This window comes from Plecotus auritus (genome assembly GCF_963455305.1).
Source record: "Plecotus auritus genome assembly, chromosome: 2".
NCBI classification, from domain to species: domain Eukaryota; kingdom Metazoa; phylum Chordata; class Mammalia; order Chiroptera; family Vespertilionidae; genus Plecotus; species Plecotus auritus.
In genome coordinates, this window is record NC_137771.1 from 188,317,007 (window position 1) to 188,329,527 (window position 12,521).

General features: G+C 41.8%; 1 protein-coding gene across 1 annotated transcript in view; it reads left to right on the top strand.

Annotated features, from left to right (window-relative positions):
* Nucleotides 1–753: 753 nt before the first annotated feature.
* Nucleotides 754–12,521, top strand: part of CCDC39 (coiled-coil domain 39 molecular ruler complex subunit) — a 54,761-nt gene continuing 42,993 nt past the window's right edge. Inside the window, exons 1-4 of the mRNA XM_080656183.1 lie at nt 754–920; nt 5,439–5,558; nt 10,253–10,399; nt 11,530–11,688. Of these exons, the coding sequence (XP_080512309.1) occupies nt 831–920; nt 5,439–5,558; nt 10,253–10,399; nt 11,530–11,688 (516 nt within the window). The 5' untranslated portion in view covers nt 754–830. The remainder of the gene's footprint in view (nt 921–5,438; nt 5,559–10,252; nt 10,400–11,529; nt 11,689–12,521) is intronic.

The following is a 12,521-nucleotide window of genomic DNA, read 5'->3' on the forward strand; positions in this document are numbered from 1 at the left end:
TGCCTACCAGTGCCAAACAGGTCATTCAAATTGTGCTTGCAATTTAAAGGGGCCGCCTCTTCAGCTCATAATGTGGGCTCAGAGTTTCCTAGCCTTTTTCGAGAGTAGGAAGAAATACAGATTTTTTTTTTATGTGAAATGAAAGATTTGTAAATGTTGGCAAATGAAAATGTAAAGAGAAACAAAGGTGTAGAGTGGCGCGGGAGGGACCCCCAAACTCTGGGCATACACTTTGGTGCTCAGTTAGGACGCTACCATGGGGCAGGTGCGAAGGTGAGAAGACCATTACATTAAACCAGACGAAGATCACAACATCCCGCAGTGATTTTAGGGGTAGAATTCTGCTTCAAAATACAAGGCCACATCGGCCTACGAGATTCCATCTACGCATGAAATTCAACACCACCACATGCAAAGAGAGCCCGGGTTTCTATTTTCATTCATTCTCCTCTTCTGCGGGGCGCTCAGGCAGTCGCGTAGCTCACCGCCACTCTCGTACCCAGTGTTCCTCCGGCGACTGCGGGCGCCACCGATTGACAGCCTCCGGGAGCGCCGGGGGAACCGTCCGGGCCGCGCTTTGAGGGGAAGCTAAGCCGGCGTCCGGCAACCCCAGCGAACCCTTGAAGGAGTAAGATGCCTCACTTCCCTGGGCGTTTAAGAAAAAAAGGGTTGCTCAACCGGAAGTTTCGCCTCTGGGTCTGAGCGCTTCCTGTTTGGTAACTAAGGGCGCGGGACGGTTGCTAGGGCTCCGGAGGCGATTACACCGAAGCCGTGAGGGAACCTCGGGTGCTGGTCCTGGGCCTTTTCTCCGTAGGGTTCCCTTTGCCATCATGAGTAGCGAATTTCTGGCAGAGCTGCACTGGGACGATGGGTTCGCCATCCCGGTGGCGAACCGGGAGAACAAGCTACTGGAAGATCAGGTGAGAATCAGGAGAAGAAGGCTGGGGAAGGAGGCGGTATCTTTTTTTTTTTTTTTTGGTGGTGGTGTGGGGGGTGGCGTTGATGAGTTTTCTGGTAGGCAGGAATATCCCAATCCTTTTGTTTCTCTCCTTTCCTTCCTTAATCCCATCTCTTTTTGGTCTAACGCTCCTCCACATCATCTCTCCTTTTCTCCCACACCTTCCGCCCTTTTTGGTGCTTGCTAAGCATTAAAAAATATATTGAAACGATAATTGATGTGCAGAACTACAAAGTCCGATTCTTTACTCCTTCCTCCCCTCCCGGCAAGCACTCATTTCCACACTCTTTGGCAGGAGAGGAAAGGCTGGCTCCCGTGCCCACTTTCTCCTTCCTCGGAATTAAGCGCGTTTTGCAAAGGGACTTCTATGGTTTGCATAGCAACCGTTCGTGCGGACGTGTATAAACCAAACGCGCTCTGGTTGACATTTCTCCGTGAGTTCTGCCGATGATGGTTAAAGTTAAGAGTGACTCCAAGAAATGTGAAGAGGGACGTTCTAGTAAGAATGCAAAATGTGCAGCTTTTCAAATTGAGACTTTAGTTGTCACAGAACGATGTAAGATATTTTAAGTTGTAAGGAGTATTTTACATCAATTTGCAACCAATGCATAGTAGTTGTTCAAAATAAAATTGCACCTCGCTCAGGAAACGAAAAAACCTTCAGCAGCCAGTGTAAAGTCCTATCAGAGGGCAATGTGTTGTGTGGAAGAGGATCCAAGAACTGATGATGTTTACACTACTTAGAGAATGGAAGAGGTTTTCCCTCCTCTGAAAAATGAAATTGAAAATCCTTCACTGTTTTTGTTGTTGTTGTTGTTCAAAATATTCTGACGTATTTACTCACGCCTAAATTTAGATGGCTGCAGTTTTTGTTTTCAATGAAGGGCAACATTAGGGAATGTAAGAGATCTAGCACTAGGTACCCAGGCACAGTATGAAGAAGTATCCAGACCTAGGTGTAGATCGTACTTACCAGCACTGAGCCAGTTTCTTCTCCTGTAAACTGAAGACAAGTAAAATAATTATCACGTAGGGTTGTTACACAGCTCTAAAGACATTAATGGAGGTTAAAGTTCCATTCAAATGTTAGTTTTTGGTATTAGTGACATAATATTTGTCTCACAGGATATTATATACATTCTAGAGGCCCGGTGCACGAATTTGTGCACCGGTGGGGTCCCTTGGCCTGGCCTGCAGGGACTGGGCTCAAACTGGCTCTCCAGACATCCTCTGGAGGGGTCCCGGGTTGTGAGAGGGCACAGGCCAGGCCAAGGGATACCACCGATGCACAATAGGGCCAGGGAGGGACCCCAGGAGAACTCCAGGGCGTGTCCGGCCCATCTCCCCCAGTCCTGATCAGCTGGACCCCAGCAGCAAGCTAACCTACCAGTTGGAGTGTCTGCCCCCTGGTGGTCAGTGTGCATCATAGCAACTGGTCAAACGGTTGAACAAACAGTCAGACACTTAGCATATTAGGCTTTTATTTTATAGGATGTTTTTTTATTATTAATTAATTAATTATTTTTAAAATTATCACCCAAGGACATGCTTATTGATTTTAGAAATAGGGGAAAGAAAGAAGGGAGGTAGGGAGAGGGAGAGAGAGAGAGACAGAGAGAGAGAGAAATATCACTGTGAGAGAGAAACACCATGCTCCCCCGGACTGGCAATCAAACCTGCAACCTAGGTAATTGAAACCACAACCTTTTGGTGCATGAGACGACACTCCAACAGACTGAGCTGCACTAGCCATGGCTGTATTGTGCTTTTAATTCCTTGCATCCTCAGTTGCCAGTTTGATTCCTTGCATTGCCTGCTTTACGTTTATATAAGATCTTCAAGATAATTTCTCTTTTCTCCCACTCCTTCTTTTGGAGTATGTTTTTCAATATGGACAATTTTTCTGCTGGCCTATTTCCCAATTGTTAGCTTGTTAGTTCCCGTTTTCTCCCTTACTACTTTGTGACTCTATCTTCTTTTTTCTTGGATTTCTTTTTTTTTTTTTAATGAAATACTTTCATGTGTCTCCCTAAGAAGGGTGTATGGGAGGTAAACATTCTAAGTCGAAAATGTTTTTATTTGCTTTCATATTTGATGGTGATTTGGCTGAGTAGAAAATTCTAGATTAAAAAAATTTGTCACTACTTAATGTACTTTGAAAAATAGTTAAAATGATAAAATTTTTGTTATGTACAGTTTACCACAATTTAAAAGTTAGTGATAGAAATTTTATAGGTCACAGTCTCTTATTATAAGCCAATAGAATTTGTGTTAATTTAAAAAATGATTTTCTACTGTCAGAGAATGAATGTTTGTGCCCCCCTCCCCTCAACCATTCATATGTTGAAGCCCTAAGCCTCAATGGGATAGTATTTGCAGCAGGTGGGGCTTTTCGGGAGGTAATTAGGTTTAGATGAGGTCATGAGGGTTGGGCCCATGAGGGGATTAGTGTCCTTATAAAAAGAGAGAGACCAGAGCTCACTCTCTCTCCTGAGTGTGAGGACACAGGAGAATGTGGCCAGCTACAAGTTAGGAAAAGAGATTTCACCTTGATCTTGGACTTCCCAGCTTCCAGAACTGTGAGAAAAAAATTTCTTTAGTTGAAGCCACGAGTCTATGGTATTTTATTTTGGCAGTCTGAGCTAAGAAATTCAATTTAAATACTTGGGCAAGTTTCTCAGAAATATATTGCTGGATGGCTCTTATATCAAATAAAAGTTGAAAGGGAAAAGTCACCAGTTAGAAAACTGTAAAAGGAGACTGCTTGGTACCTACATTCATGGGAAGCAGCAAAACTCTTACTTAGAGAAAATGTATAGCCTAAATGCCTTCATTCTGAATCAGTGTCTTAGGCAGCCTGAGTTGCTATAACAAAATACCATAGCCTGAATGCTTAAAAAAACCACAGACATTTATTTTTCAGTTCTGAATGTTAGAAGTCGAGATCAGGGTGTCTGCATGGTTGGGTTCTGGTGAGAGCACTCTTCCTGGCTTGTAGATAGCTGTCTTCTTCCAGTGTTCTCACACAGCAGAGAGAGCCCCTCTGGTTTCTCTATTATAAGGACACTAATCTCATCATGAGTGTCCCACCCTCATGTCCTCATTTAAACCTACTTACCTCCCAAAGGCCCCCCTCCAGATACCATCACATTGAGGATTAGGGCTTCAACAGATGAATTTGGGGGTGACACAAACATTCAGCCCATAACAATCAGTAAGACAAAAAATTAGAAACTAAGAACTTTTAATAAATTAAACATAAAATGAGAAAGTAAACAAAAGAGGGAATTAAAAATTGAAATCTATATATATAAAAGCCTAAGCGACCATCCAACCAGTAGATATGATGTGCATTGACAACCAGGGGGCAGAAACTCTGACTGGTAGCTATGGCACGCACTTACCACCAGGGGGCAGACGCTCAACGCAGGAGCTGCCGAGCGACAGCAACTTTGCAGAGTGCCCTCTTGCACTCCGGGATTTGTTGGGGGATATTGGACTGCTGGTTTTGGCCCGATCCACGCAGGCCAGGCTGAGGGACCCCGCTCACTCCACAGATGCCCTTCGAGCCTCGGCGCTGCCCCAGGTGCGGCCAGCCAAGGGGGGACTGCAGGAGGTTGGCTCCAGGGCGTGTCTGGCCTGTCTTGCCCAGTCCTGCCCTGCCAGCCACCTTCTAATTAATTTCCTTTCAATGTGCACTAATTCATGCACTGGGCCTCTAGTTAATGAAATAAAAAGCCAAAAATACATACTTACTATTACTTAGGACATAACAAATGAGTAAATTCGTATTTTTTTCTTTCTTCCTTAGTTCAAAATTCAAGTATTTTCTTCTGCACGTTGGTGAATTGTGTTGTGCCCCTCCTGGGTTGTAGCCTCCACTTTGGGAACCACAGCTCAAGAATATAAGGAAGCATATTTTTGTTTTGTTGAGCTTTTATATTGCTTTCAGGGATGACATATTCTAATGGTCCTGAGAATCTATCTTGCAATTTCCTAAAGTTTTTATTTGTTTTGGACTTAAATTGTTTTGGTTCTGCTCAATTTCTAATTCAAAGACACAAAATATAGGCTCTATTATACCTGGTATCCAGCTACTTTTCAAATTTATGGCTAATGATCTATTTTTTGTTGTTGTTAGGCATTGTTTCTATGCTCTTGTTTGATTTGGAGACCTTGTCATTTAATTATGGAATAGGATCTCATTTTTTTCCATTTAAAATGCATCTTAGCTGTGGACCCTGCTAATGTTGCAAATTTGAGAGAGATTTCTATTTTGTTTTAATGTGGTGCTTATTTCCCCACAATAATCTCTAAATCAAAGCTCTATTTTATAATTGAAATAGTAGATTTTTGAATTTCAAATTGATATTTTAAAAAAGAAAAGTAAATAAAGGTTTACTTTTCTTTTGATATTACACCCTTAAATATGGTAAGAACTTAGTAGACTATGACTAATCATTGTGTTTATTATTTACAGTTGTCAAAGCTGCAGGATGAGAAGTCACACTTGCAAAATCATCTACGTGTCTATGAAGAACGAATTAATGCTATAGATTCTCACTTAAAAAGTGTTAGACAAGAGTTTTTATTTACACAGGTATATATAATGTTGAAATTCATGTTGATTATATCATGTGTAGTTATGGAACATTTCCCATTGCATTTATATCTGTGATGTTATTTTATAGATACAACTAGAGGTCCGGTGCACGAAATTCGTGCACGGGGGCAGGGGGTGTCCCTCAGCTCAGCCTGCACCGTCTCCAATCTGGGACCCCTCGAGGGATGTCTGACTGCCCGTTAAGCGGGCAGTCAGACATCCCTCTCACAATCCAGGACTGCTGGCTCTCAACTGCTCACCTGCCTGCCTTCCTGATTGCCCCTAACCACTTCTGCCTGCCAGCCTGATCACCCCCTAACCACTCCCCTGCCAGCCTGATTGATGCCTAACTGCTCTTCTGCCAGCCTTTTTGCCCCTAACCGCCCTCCCCTGCAGGCCTGGTCCCCCCCAACTGCTCTCCCCTGCAGGCCTGGGTCCCCCCCCAACTGCCCTTCCCTGCAGGCCCGGTCGCCCCCAACTTCCCTCCTCTGCCAGCCTGGTCACCCCTAACTGCCCTCCCCTGCAGGCCTGGTCCCCCCCCAACTGCTCTCCCCTGCAGGCCCGGTTGCCCCCAACTTCCCTCCTCTGCCAGCCTGGTCACCCCTAACTGCCCTCCTCTGCAGGCTTGATCACCCACAACTGCCCTCCCTTGCAGGCCTGGTCCCTCCCAACTGCTCGCCCCTGCTGGCCATTTTGTGGTGGCCATCTTGTGTCCACATGGGGGCAGTCATCTTTGACCACATAGGGGCAGCCATCTTGTGTGTTGGAGTGATAGTCAATTTGCATATTATTCTTTTATTAGATAGGATAGAGGCCTGGTGCACGGGGGGGGACCAGCTAGTTTGCCCTGAAGGGTGTCCCAGATCAGGGTGGGGGTTCCTTTGGAGTGTGGGGTGGCCTAGGCGAGGAGCCTGTGGTGGTTTGCAGGCTGGCCACACCCCCTGGCGACCCAAGCGGAGGCCCTGGGATCTGGGATTTATTTATCTTCTACAATTGAAACTTTGTAGCCTGGAGTGGAGCCAAGCTTTCTGCTCGCTCTGTGACGGCAGCCATTTCTGTTGGGATTTATGTATCTTCTATAATTGAAACTTTGTAGCCTTAAGCGAGGCCAAGGCAGGCCAGGGCTGCAGAAGCTTGGCTTCCTCCATCGCCGGGGGCAACCCTAGCCTCCTGCTCTCTTCAGCTCCGTGGCTGCCGCCATTTTTGTTGGGATTTATTTATCTTCTATCATTGAAACTTTGTAGCATTGAGTGGAGGCCTGGGCTGGCAAGGGCAGGTGGAAAGCTTGGCTTCCTCCATTGCTGGGGAAACCCAAGCCTCCCTCCTGCTCTCTCTGTGGCCACAGCAATCTTGGTTGGGTCTATTTGCATATTCGCTCCTCATTGGCTTGTGGGCGTGGCTTATGGGCGTGGCGGAGGTACGGTCAATTTGCATATTACTCTTTTGTTTGGTAGGATAGGAAAATTTAGCATAACTAATCTATAGTGAACATAGCCTTGAATTTGAAAGTAGGCAGAAAAAAGTCTTTGAGGAACTCACTACTACCACCAAGTTCAAGGAATAACTAATTCATTTGAAAGAATAAATCATCATTCAAACAGTCTAATACAATGTTAGGCAACAGATTGCATGAAAAAGGTACAGTGATGCAGTGAGAAATAATGACTTTAAGCAGAAATAGACTTAATATAACACATAATAGAGTTTCTGTCTACTTTTAGTTATTTAGCACTACCCACTGGGACCATTTTGAGTGGAAGCAAATAATTCTAACACTTTAGTAGCCCTTAGGCATAGTCTTTTAGCAGAGTTTAAGAACTGAAATTCTAATGACATCCTGAAATAATAGTTAAATTATATTTAGGATAACTGGGGACAGTATAATGCATTTTAGAAAATGTAATAAAATAATACAAATTAAAACTTAGGGTGATTAATCAAAACATCTGTTTTATGGACAATCTACTCATGTGTAGAACCTCATTCCCTGATGAAGCCCTGAAAATTAGTTAGCTCAGCAAATCAACACTGGAGCGTTTACTAACTTCCATTTCAAACTGTTTTTAAAAGTATATCTGCATTTCTTTGAAATAATGTAATTCTTAAAAATGAACAAAGTCATGTTTTTAATGCCAATTTGTAATCCTATATAATAAAAGGGTATTATGTAAATTGACCCTAATGGCAGAATGACCAGTTGCTATAACGTGCACTGACCACCAGGGGGCAGACAGTCAGTGCAGGAGCTGCCCCCTGGTGGTCAGTGCCCCCTGGTGGTCAGGGGGAACTCTGCTCAGCCACAAGCCGGGCTGACAGCTGTGAGTGCAACTGCGGTGTCAGGAGCTTCTCCCACCTCCTTGGCAGGTGGACATCCCCCTAAGGGGTCCCAGACTGTGAGAGGGCGCAGGCTGGGCTGAGAGACCCCCCTGAGTGCACAAATTTTCGTGCACCAGGCCTCTGGTTAATATAGATAAGTAACTATTTCATGCTTTTTAAATACTTGAGAAAGATGTCCTCTACAGTATGGGGCAGTTGGTCGGCAAACTGCGGCTCGCGAGCCACATGCGACTCGTGAGCTGCGGTTTGCCGCTCTGTTGACTAATGAGTTTGCAGATCACTGACCTAGACTCTCAGTTCCAATAATTACAGGCTGTTGTTGTTCCTTGTGATTAAGCCCCTATCCTAGTGGTCGGCAAACTCATTAGTCAACAGAGAGGCAAACCGTGGCTCGCGAGCCGCAGTTTGCCGACCATTGGTATGGGGAAATGACTCAGCACAGGAATCCAGGCAACTGGTCTCTGAGCTCTACCCCTAAAGCCGCCTACCCTGGAGTCTGCTCACACAGCTCCAGTCCACTCTGCCCTACCTCTGCTGGAGCCCAAGACGAGTGACTACACACAAAATTTTGTCCATTGACCTTTTAAGAGGTGCCTGCATTTCCAACCGTCTCACCCTGGTAGACAGAAACCTCGCTGCTTTTCACAGCCAGATGCTATGTGGGCACCTTTTTCAGTTCTGGTGCTCTGGGCTGAGGAGCCCAGCGTGGGATTTAGACCCCAGAGTTCTTAGTAGGAACCCCCCATAGCTGAGATACCCTCTGGAACTTCAGCTGTTGTCTGGGGGAGTCTGGCAGCCTTCTCCTGCCTCTGCACTTCCTACCAGTCTCTATGCGGTCTCCACTTTCAAGTCATTCATTATCACGGTTCTCTCCAGCTTGTCTTCAGTTGATTATTCAGGATGGTTTTTCTATATTTTAGTTGTAATTCCAGTTTGGTCCTGGGACAGAGTCAGTGTAGCTTCCACTTAATCCGTTACCATCTTCCTATTTCATGCTTTAACAGTCTTATTAGAAAGTTAAAAAGTTAATGAACTTCTAAAAACAATACTTCATATTTTTGAATCCTGATATGATTGAGTAATTAATAAATGGTTAGGAACAACATATTTTTCTCAAGTTATTAAACCACTGAGTTGGGGATCTGAGAGAGACTCTTTGTAGGTATATTTTATTATAGTCAAACCTCATCTAGGATAAGAGACGAAAGATAGTAAACTTTCTACAACAGTAACTGCTTTAACAATGTAAAAATACCAATGGTGATAACTTTAAAGCACTGTAAAATCAGTAGTCAACAAGTACTATTTTATTAAGTAAAGCATAACAAAGGCATGTTTGTTTATTAATATAGTCTAGGAAATATTTATAACCAATGTTTACATAATTATTTTAAAATGATCTCTGTTAATTTATGTGGTCAATTCATATAACTATCCCATTTCCCAATTATTTTTTAGTCAGTTTTATTTTTTATTTTTAGTTAAGTAATGACGTATATTTTTATTAAATTTTTAATTAATTAATTAATTAATTAATTAATTATTTACAGTAAGCTAAGGTTAACTTATAAGTTAGATCTTTTAAAGTATAACCATATAAACTTTGGTTTTCTGCAAATTCCCTAGCCCAACATAGTATCTGAAAATCACTGACAACAGTATTTTTTTCCTAGCACATTCTATGAATTAATCCTATATAATAAAAGCCTAATATGCTAAGTGTCTGGTCAACTGGTCGGCCATTCAACCAATCAAAACGTAATATGCTAATGATATTCTAAGGCCATTCAACCACTCACTATGATGTGCACTGACCACCAGGGGTCAGAAAGTCGACCGGTCAACCAGTTGCTATGATGTGCACTAACCACCAGGGGGAAGACGCTCCGACCAGTAGGTTAGCTTGCTGCTGGGGTCCGGCCAATCAGGACTGAGCGAGGAGGGCCAGACACTCCCTAGAGTCCCTCCCCAGCTGGTCAACCTCCCACATCTCTCCCCAGCCCTGATGGTGCACCCGTGGGGTCCCTCGGCCTGGCCTGCACCCTCTCGCAATCCAGGACCCTTCAAGGGATGTCAGAGGGCCAGTTTGGCCCGATCCCGCAGGCCAGGCTGAGGGACCCCACTGGTGCATGAATTCCTGCACTGGGCCTCTAGTTCTCTTATAAATAGGAAACAACACTGTCTACATTGAATCACAAAGTCTAATGTGGTGTAGGTTTAAGAGAAGTGGAATTAATGATACTTAATCTAAGCATTTTGTGGTACCTTTGTTATGTTTTTGTCTAATGGATTATTATAAATATTTTTAATACTGAAATGTAAAAAGTCTTTCTATCTTGTATGTTTTTCTGTAGTCTCTTTGCAAAGCCAGGGAACATGAGATTGAAAGTGAAGAGCATTTTAAGATCATTGCAGAAAGAGAACTGAGTCGAGTGAAAAATGAAATCCAACGACTGGAAAATGACATAACTTTAATACGGGAAAAGAAAAGTGATAAGGAAGTATGTGTTGAAATGTTACTTAAAATTTTGTGCCATTGTTCCTTCTTCCCTCACCAAACAAACACTGATTTTTTTCCTGTATGGGAAAGGCATTGGTTAGTTTCCTAACATTTTCCTGCATTGTTTTCTTGGACAATGGAAGGCACATGGAGCTGTGATTTGAATGAAATAATGATAGAATGTTACATTTATTTTCCCAATGTTCATTTACCAAATACTCTTTGCACCTTACTATATGCAAACTACCATGTTGAGTGCCTGTTATACAATGCTAGGCATAATTTATTCATAAGTGCTACATTTTTAAAAGCCACATTTTAAAATAGCGCTTTTAATTTTGAGTTTCATTCTTTACTGATTTTACCTTTCATATTAACTTGACAGCTTATGACCAGTATTAAACTACTGTACATTGTTTTTCTTTTTCTTAGTTTTTAGTTACTTGATTTGGGCACTCTTTCCAAATTCAACTCCTCTCTTTACATATGTATATGCATATGGAAATGCGTGCACACACACACACACACACACATATATGTATACATACACACATACATATTGTATTATATTAATTTGTATATTCATCAGTTTTCTTTTATGAATCTAGATTTGTTAGATGAATACATGTACCGAAACATTTTTATTTTCTTAACTGCTGTATTTATTTCAATTAAACATGCTTCCATAATTTCTGTGTAAGAGGCTTCTTAGAGGCAGCAATCTGACTGGAAATGGGGTTGAAGGGGACTTGTCTTGGGCTTGAGTTAGCATATCAAGCTCATTATTTTTACTAAGATTGCACATTCTCTTGAGGTGGCTATGATGGAATGACTAATGAGATTGCTTTGGGGAAACTCCCCTAAAGTCTTTTAAAGTAACTACTGTTCTCAACTTTGTATAATAATTTCTCCTCTGTTTTACAACTAAAAAATCAAAATACAAGTATTATAGTTATATAATTAAATATGGTATATTATACTAGTATTCATCTGGAGGTCAGTTACAGGATTCCTTTTTTCTTTTTTATATGTTCTGTATAGTATGTAATGCTATGTTTTATTTTAGTTTATATTGTAAATAATGTTGTTTTTTTTTTAAATCTCCCCCTGTCCCTTCTCTTTGGATATTAGAATCAGATATTTAAATTTACTCAAAAATTGGATGGTTTGAGACGTCAAATGAACTGGGACCAGCAGGCATTGGAGGCCTGGTTAGAAGAATCGGCTCATAAAGATAGTGATGCCTTCACTCTCCAGAAGTATGCACAACAAGATGATAATAAAATTAGGGTGAGAAATTAGAAATTATAATGTCAGGTTTTTTCTGAATCTGTAGTGTGTCAACCTTTTTATCTAAATCGGACTTAGAATTTTAAAGCAGTACTTCTTAAACATTATTTGGGTCAGTTTCCTTCCAGAATCTAATAAAGCCAAGTATCCTCTCTCTAGAAAAATGAGTATATTCAAATGCCTACAAAATTTTGTCATTACATATAGTTTTTGCTGATTTAAGACTTTAGAGCTTTGATTATTTAATATATTATTATAATTATTATTTAAAATCTACTTGTAATGAAATATGGTAATGCTTTAGTATAATGAAACATGCTATTTTCTAATAGACTTAATACCGAATGCATTATTTTAAATGGAAAATTGTTCATCTTTTTTCTAACATACTTTAAAATGTATTAAAACTCTTTTGAAAAACAGTTGAGTTTTCTTTGCAGCCCTTTGAGGTTAAAAGATTAAGAATATATACATTTATATATATGTATATATGTATGTACATATATATGTATGTATATATATATATATATTAGTTGTTTTATATATCAAATATATTTATATATATATAAAAGCCTAAGAAACCATCCAACTGGTAGCTATGATGTGCACGGACCACCAGTGGGCAGACACTCAATGCGGGAGCTGCCGAGCTGCAGTGACTTGGAGAGGAGGGAGCCCAATTCCAGGGTGCATCCCCCGAGAACCACCCTCTCGCAATCTGGGACCTCTTGGGGGATATCGGAGAGCTGTTTTCGGCCTGATCCTCACACAGGCCAGGGCCGAGGGACCCCACCTGTGCAAGAATCCATGCACCGTGCCTCTAGTAATACAAT